General features: G+C 38.4%; 1 protein-coding gene across 1 annotated transcript; it reads left to right on the top strand.

Annotated features, from left to right (window-relative positions):
• The first annotated feature begins 611 nt into the window (after positions 1-611).
• LOC149011772 (single myb histone 4-like) lies at positions 612-6,155 on the top strand. The gene is made up of 3 exons (XM_089164012.1): positions 612-941; positions 1,539-1,759; positions 5,712-6,155. The coding sequence occupies exons 1-3, from the start codon at positions 792-794 to the stop codon at positions 5,833-5,835; spliced, it is 495 nt and encodes a 164-aa protein (XP_089020138.1). The 5' UTR covers positions 612-791; the 3' UTR covers positions 5,836-6,155.
• Positions 6,156-8,245: the final 2,090 nt, after the last annotated feature.

Here is an 8,245-nt window from a genome sequence, read left to right as displayed (position 1 = left end):
TTCTAGCTTTAGACTTTCATCTAATCTTACTTGAGGTGCATATGCACAAATTATATTTATGAATTCTTTCTCCATTACAAGCTTGATAGCAATAATCCTATCACCCACTCTTTTAACATCCACCATATCATTTTTAAAATTTTTATCCACTATTATACCCACTCCATTTTTATTTGTTTTATTCCCAGTATACCAAAGTTTAAAGTCATCCAACTCTTTGGCTTTTTTACCCCTCCATCTAGTCTCTTGGATGCCTACATTAATCATTTTTCTCCTCATAACATCTATCAATTCTAAGCTCTCTCAAACCAAATTTTAATTCGATCTTATTTTGATTACGTGGCGTGATCACTAGCACTGGTAGCAACCTATATAAAATCCGGGTCGGAGTGTACTTTTATATATATATATATATATATATATATATATTTATATCCGAAAAATTTATATATATATATATATATATATATTTTATATATTTTGAATCCGAGAAGTTTATATATAGAATTAGGGGAAATAGTACTAATATAAGTGCCGCCGGATAGGTGCGAACCCAGGACATCCCCGTGGAAGGTTGGGCTTTTAACCGCTTTACTAATCCACCTAAACTCCCACCGTGTCTTTTTTCCTCTTCAGACGTTGATTTCGGCCGATCTAACCATATCCTTCGGACGGACTCGTTTATTCTGTTTAGTCCCTTTCCTCTAAAATAGTTCCAATTAGGGTTTTTGAGGGGGTAAAAGCGTTGAATTATCGGCAACTACTGATCCGTCTGTGTGAGAGAAAGAACGATGGGAAATCCAAAGCAGAAGTGGACAACGGAAGAGGAAGATGCTCTGCGAGCGGGCGTGGAGAAACACGGAGCTGGAAAATGGAAGAACATTCAAAGAGATCCAGAATTTGGTCGTTATCTCTCGGCGCGTTCCAATATCGATTTAAAGGTATTCGCTTTTTCTTCAAAATTATAGAACAATAATTTGATGCTTCTTTCTCTCATCAAGTCTCTCCTGAAACATCTAATTTTTTAGTTCTCGCTTCTCAAACCTCTTCCTTCTGCTCCTTGATGCTTGATACGATGCTTTTAACTCTTAAATTTTAATTTCTTGCACTTCTCTTCTGTTGTGGTGGGTGAGTCAATTGGTTTGGAGGCAGTAATGGCGTACAGTGATGTCTTACAGTGGTGAATTTCTTACGACAGTATGTGGTTCTTGGCCTGACTATTATAATTAGTGGTTCTTGGCCTGACTATTAACAAGTTCTTCGTTCTTGTTGTATCTTGTATATCATGTTCAGAATTTGCTATATGAGATATGTAATCGAGCACAATGTTTTAACATGGCGCTGATTAAAAGAATTTTTTTTTATTTATAATTTTAATTTCTGTATGTTATTTTTCCCGTGGTGGTTGTTTCACATAACATTCTGAGTTCTTGGAATCCCAAATGAGAAACTGGGTATGGCTTATACTTGATACTACCTTATCCCAGTGAGATATATGCTCTTTACTAAATTCTCTGATTCGGCTTATGTGTGCTCAGGATAAATGGAGAAACATGAGTGTCAGTGCCAACGGGCAGGGTTCTAGAGAAAAACAGAGGGCACCAAAGGTAAAGGCTCTTCCTGCCCCTCCAGCTCCCACCAGTCAGAGTCCAGTTGTGTCTGCTCCAGTTGCGTCTGCTCCAGTTGCAGAGGATGCTCGTGCTGATGCTGTCATGGATTCTGGGCCCCGCTCACAAGATGGCAAGCCTGCTCCTCCTAAGTGCGTCTCCTTTCACCTTAAGTCTTATACATGTCATTTATATGGACTTTGGTTATTAGGCACTTCCTTATGCTTGTCGTCGGTGTTTTTTTTTTTTTTTTTTTGGGGGGTGTGTGTGTGGCCTAGATGAAGCCATTATGGCAGCAGCACGAGTGGCTGGGCTATAACACTCAGTAGACTAGGCTATCTGTAGTTATGAAGTTACCTGGGGTACAAGGCGAATCACAAGCAAAATTATTACCAGCCTTTTGCTTACTAAGTTGAATTCAATTATAGTGTCCATATGTATGATGTGATTAAGTAGATATGCTTTAGAGCTGAATATGTTTAGTTACTCATAATTATTGAAAAGAAAAGCGCAAATGGCCATCTGGCTAACTGAGACTAGTTTGCAAACCCCAAAGACAAAGTTAGATTTTACCATGAAGATACATCAAGTAGTTGTAGTGTTTGCATCCTAGTCAAGGGTAGTTTAGGTATTATGTTTATTTGTTTCTTTTTTATTTCTATGTTGTGTTACTTTAGTTAGTGTATCCTGAATAAAGTGGGAGTTTTAAAACTAGCTGAAAATTCTCAAGCATTATGACAAATACTCAGTTCTTTAGGGCTTACTACAACTTTTTGAGTATCTTGTCTCCTACCTTTCAAGGTCTCAATCATCATGATTGATTCCTTCTATGGTTTCAAAACCTGCTCCTGCTAGCAATTTCGCTGGGCCTAAATTTTTTCCCATCTCAACTCATTTTGGTGGCTGATGCTGGTGACTTTGAAGGTCTTTTGGGACAAAGAATTTCTGTCCAATCTCTTTTAGGCCTTTTGAATGCATTGTTGGCCTCGTGTTGATGAGAAAACAGTTGTAAATGTACCTTCCATTACAACCCCAAGTTTGAAATCTTTATGCTGAAGAAATGAAGATGTAGACTCATAAAACTTATTGCACACATGATATACTTAATATATAACATATAATATGAATATTAACTTCGAACTCAAAAATTGTGATGTATCATATGTCGCCCATGGTCATCATTATTATTAAGTTCATATGACACGATGGGCATAGTTATGAGTTACAACATGAGAGTACAAGACTTAAAACCCCACTAGCTCACTCTACATACTCGAGCTTTAGCTAGCTCCAAATAATCTAGTTTTCTGCACATCAGCAGGGAGTTGATGGCACTTGGGTGTATTTGCATTAACTCTAACCAAGTGTTGTTTCAACCAAGGATCAAAATCGAGATGGGGTTGAAATTTCAACCATGGAGGTCGAAACTTGGGAATTTTGTAGGACAACTCAATGGATGGTTTCGGCCTTGTTTTCATGGTTTTTCTTAATTGATTGATTTTTGCATACAACCTATTTAAAGCATAAATAACTTAATGGCACGTGTGTTTTGCTAGAGAAACCAATGAAGAGTTATCATTCAAATAGTAGTATTTAGAGGTTCTAACAAATAAAAAGACTTATAAAATTTAATAAATTACATAAGTACTGCAAATGTTTCATACAAGTGCAATAGCAAAATAACCTCAAAGTAAATAACCAAAAAGAAACTTTTGAACTCAATTCCAAGTTGAGTTCCTCTGGGGATCCATCCCACAAGGACGCGTAGAATTTGGTAATATCGGATCCATTGCTTTGATTCTTTGAGTACTGGACAAGACTGCCATGTTATGGTCTTGGAATATTTATTCTGGTAGTTCGATATTGTGAATCTATAGGTGTCATGGTTAGCATAGGAATATAGGATAGATATCCCACCCTAGGGAATGTATCATCAGGGAAGGGACTGTAAGAGGAGGAGAATTGAACCGGCCCAACTGGGTGTAATGGATATCTAAAGATGAAGTCCACAAGTGATGCACCTAATCCTGATCCTAATCCATTCCAATACCTATGTGCAGACATACTACTAGCATCAGCAAATGATCCCCCATCTCCAACAACTCCACCATATACTCCATAAGGACTATAACCATGGAGTAAGTAGCAAATGAGGTGAAGGAAGATAGAGGATTGATGATTTTTAAGTGAAAAAGAGATTAAGAAGAGGCAAAAATGGCAAAAAAATGAGGGAAATCTCCGAAGTTTTGATCAGTGGTGTGTGCGGGCTGCGAGTGCTGTGAAATTTCACAGAACTTGACCAAGATTTGGGACTTTTAAATAGGGTTTCCATAAGTTGGTCGAAACCTCAAAACCTTCAAGGTTTTGACCCAGGTCAAAACCAGCAAAAAAGTTCTGCCTCCTAGTTTCATCTCAACTTGGCAAAAAACCAAAATTGTGGTGGTTTCAACCGAAATTGGACTATTGTTTCAACCATGCCTTACCTCCAACAATGACTTCATTATAGTTGTTACACATTGTCTTTTGTTTTCTTGCATTGATCAGGAATCCATGTTGCCATGCAATATTGTCATCCTTCGTGGTGTGGTATTAAGAATTAGGAACTAAAAAACAACCTAAAAATCAAATTGGAAATCATTATGTTCAATGCCATAGTGAAACAATTATGATACTTCCAATATGTTAAACAGTATAAACTGTGAGAACTATACATTCAAATAATGGGAGTGTGTGTTCAAAGTTCATAGTTCAAACTTTGTGCTGAAAAGTGGTGAAGCGAGTACAACACTCAGCATTGTGGAACATCTAGTCCTATGTTTGCACCAAATAGGTTTCCTATGTCATCATGTTGTGGTACCTATCATATGCCTACACATTGCTTAAACGCGTGTTATCATTTACGTACGCAAGTACGAAGCAAAACTTCTAACCTTGGTCCTAAATAGGTGGGTATGGGTTTCTAAAGTAGTCATTCTGATATAACCATACAGCCCCTAGTACCAGGAAGATATTACCCTTGGAATGGTAAATGGCCATTTTGAAACAGTTGGGCAAGCTTCAATCATCTTTTTATTTATTTATTATTCTTTTGTTTTCTTAGTTTTCCTTGTAACCTAGACCTTGTCATGGTGCAAATTTCGGTCGAAACCTAAGTTTCAACCCAAGCAAAAACCGAAATTTTGGTTTCGAAATTTATTCCATGGACCTTGTTATAGGGTGTGCATGTAATTCATGTTTTATTAGGGGGCACACATAATCAGATCTAAAACAAGGGGTGTTCACGATAGTCCCTTCTTACAGTTGTTACATAACCCATGGGTAGTCATGAATATTGATTTTAACCACTTGCAACACCCCATTAACAGGTGTAGCCATGTAGTGAAGCTAGTGAATTTATTCGAGTTAAAAACTAATGTGTATTTGTGCCTTAGAATCAAATGAATTTGTCAGAACAGAAAGGAATATCTTACCAAGATTGTCATGTCAAAGAGAGACAAATGATTGCACCAGCAAGGAGTCTTCCATTCTTCCACTCCCCTTTCTGTTCATAATTTTTTTTTGGGTTTTTTTTTTTTGGGGGGGGGGGAGGAGGTGTGTGGAGGTTGAGTTTCCCTACTCAAAGAGTAAAAATTTGAAGGCTTCTGGGAGGAAGACCCAATCACATGCTCATCAAGACTGAATTGATATGTTTTGATGAAACCCATAGTCCTCAATGGAGTGGAGTATTGAAAGGTATCTAGCTACATAGTGGGATAAGATTAAGTAGTGGATTGGAAATTTTACTTGCTATGAAATATGGGAGCTTGTTAAGTTCTCATGACACTAGGAGCTGGATGGATGCTAAGATCCTTATGGACTGGGGTTGTTGGTCGTAATTCCTTTTATGTGTTTCACTGGTGCTTTAGCTATCTAAATATATAAAAATCATTTAGCTATTAAATTGTCCTTCTATTGGCTTTCTTTTTAACTCCATGCAGTGTGATCTTCCATTGCTCAATGGATTGAATAGTTGTTATACACAGAAGATATGACTTGTTGATTTTTAGTCAAACATTTTTTTTGGCTCTTGTCATGAATAGTTGATGCTGTTTCTTTATCAACCAGGTACACTGCAATGGTTCTTGAAGCAGTTGCTGCCTTGAATGATCCAAATGGATCAGATATTAGTGCCATCCAAAAATATATAGAGGTAAGATGGTTTTTCTTTCATCTGTGTTGTCTTGTGTAGTCTGTTTTTGGTTAAATTTATTTTTGGATGAAGCTTTTGTTTTGAGGTTAGCGGGGAAGATTACTATGGTAATGCTAGTGGTAGAAAAAAAAAATTGTATGGCATTTTAACACCAAAGGAAGAAAAAGTATGAATGATGATTTCAAGTTGCTGACAGAGTCGAAGTTGTAAAGTTTAATTCCATCTGCTGCTTCAATATAACATCAAATAATCTTAAATTTAAATATGGAGGAGAAGTTGGGGATGATGAATCTAAAAGGAAGTTGGCTATAAGGGAAGGGTTTGGAAGATCTAAGTGAAAGGAGGCTAGGGTTTCTAGGGTTTTGGGAAGAAGATAAATGCAGAAATCTTAGGGTTTTAAGAAGAAACTAGGGATGGGGATGGTAGTTGAAGGTTAGGAGAGGAGTGGGGGCTGTGAATGTGTGATTATGCTAGTAGGGGCTTGGGATTTGGGGGTGGGGGTGATTTTGCTAGTAGGGGTTGGGATTTGGGTAAGGGAATGGATGCCTAGGGTTTAAGCTTGGGGAAGAGTAAAACTAAGGCTGTTGCAAGATCGAGGAGAGGAGAAGGGGAAGAAGTGGGGGCCGTAATGGGGAATAGGGTTTGGGGAACCGGAGGGAATTTGGAGAATAGGAGTAGGGGAGGGGCTGCCGCAGGCTAGAGGAGGAGAGAATGAGGGCTAAGAGGTGGTATGGTATTGGGATTTAGGAGAACTAGGGTTTGGGATTGGAGGGGAGGGAAAAGAAGAAGGTGCTATGGGGTGAAAGAGAAGAAGAGGAGTAGAGGCATGGGTTGGGGATTAGGTACTTACAGGGGAGAGGTTTAAGTAAATTCAACAAACCAGAAAATCACAAGCAGCCGCAGCCTTCCTCCTTGGAAACCTTGCGACTCCAACACTTCTCTGTCAAACTTTTGTTTATTTAATCAACCATAATATCCCTTCTTTACAAGCAATGGGCTACACTTATAGGCTATAGCCTTACATGAAGGATTTCTACTAGGACTCAACATTAGAATGTAAATCAAACTAGGACTCTCATTCTATCAAGGACTCTTAACTTAACTCATCCTAGGCTGATTCAAATTACAACGCATGAGGAGGACTACCTGATGTAAGCAAGGTTGCCCCCCCCCCCCCCCCCCAATGCCCAGGCCCACCAAGGTGGTCGAATACCCCAAGGATATTTTGTCATTTTCCAGCCCGTTTGGGGCTCAAAAAGGGGTCTAGTTGGAACCCCTTCGATTGAAGGGTCATGGATCTATCTTTATTTTTCTATTTGGACTAGTATTTTACATTTTTTGAGATGTAAGTGGGGAATTCCTCGTCACACTAAGATTATTCATACAACTAAAGAGGAATTCTAATTAGAACTCCTATACAATTAGGCACTTTCAATATTAAACTTCCTATTCTAGAAGGAATCTGATGTAACCGGACCCAGCCCCCCTTCAAGAACCAGCAAAAGTTGGCCCCATAACCAAGCCCAATTGCCTCATCATAGGGTTGGCCGAACCTTCCCAAGGGTATTTTGGTCATTTTGACAAATTTTGGGTGTCTTAGGTCTAGGACCATTGAGTCTAGTGCGTTGTTTGGACAGTTGGACCTAGATGTACTTTTATTTTATTTTTCTGATTATTATATTGCAAGGTATTTGAGAGTCCTTGTTTATTGTGAGATTCCCAATTTGATATCCCACAATTTCAGTCCACTTTAATATCCTTATTTTTAGGACTCCATATCTACTCATAGAATTTGCATTGGAATCCTCTAGAGGTAGTTATAGAGTTTTTTGATGTCATAGTAGTTGAGTCTGTTGGAGAAGCTAATTAGAGTTCTAGTTGGTTTTCCAACTCATAGTCCTCTATTTCTTTTTTGACACTATAAACAAAGCCCTTTAGCTGTTTAATTTTCAAGTAGAATTGACTACAAATCTATTGGAGGAAATCCAGCTCCAGGTCTTTCTTTGGAAGGCCATGGCAGAATTAGTGTGCTATCTTCTTCAATTTCACCAAGTGTTTTTCAAGTGGCAACAATAGTTCAACACAACAGCAGCCTTATTCCTTTCTCCAAGTAAGTGAATGTCTTCCCAATTCCTCTCCCTAGCTTTCTCTCTTCTTTCCTCATCCATCGCACATTTCCTTTTTATTTTCTTGAATTTTTGGACTTTTCTTGAGACCCAGCTTTCAAGATTGGATCTCCATCAATCTAACTGGTAGATATGTCCCAAACTTTAGGAATGTCATTCCCCTAACTCTAGTGACCTTAGTTCCGCTGAAAATCTCATTAACTCCCGGACCCCCCATCCAAACTCTAAACCCTTTTAGGACTACCTTCCTAGACCTTCTCTACCTCCCCTTCAAACCCTAAAGCTAACTATGAGTTCTAAGCCAAGTAGGAAACCTAGTGTTG

This window comes from Hakea prostrata, chromosome 7 (assembly GCF_041222555.1).
Source record: "Hakea prostrata isolate BN-2017 chromosome 7, UWA_Hpros_2, whole genome shotgun sequence".
NCBI lineage: Eukaryota > Viridiplantae > Streptophyta > Magnoliopsida > Proteales > Proteaceae > Hakea > Hakea prostrata.
The sequence above is the reverse complement of the archived record's forward strand: the minus strand, read 5'-3'. Positions and strand labels throughout refer to the sequence as shown.

What these genes read in the sequence shown, in the direction of transcription:
- LOC149011772 (XM_089164012.1), top strand. Translation starts at nt 792, where the DNA reads ATGGGAAATCCAAAGCAGAAGTGGACAACGGAAGAGGAAGATGCTCTG. An exon ending in GTTCCAATATCGATTTAAAG is followed by an intron (nt 942 to 1,538) that starts GTATTCGCTTTT and finishes ATGTGTGCTCAG; the next exon opens with GATAAATGGAGAAACATGAG. An exon ending in GGCAAGCCTGCTCCTCCTAA is followed by an intron (nt 1,760 to 5,711) that starts GTGCGTCTCCTT and finishes TTTATCAACCAG; the next exon opens with GTACACTGCAATGGTTCTTG.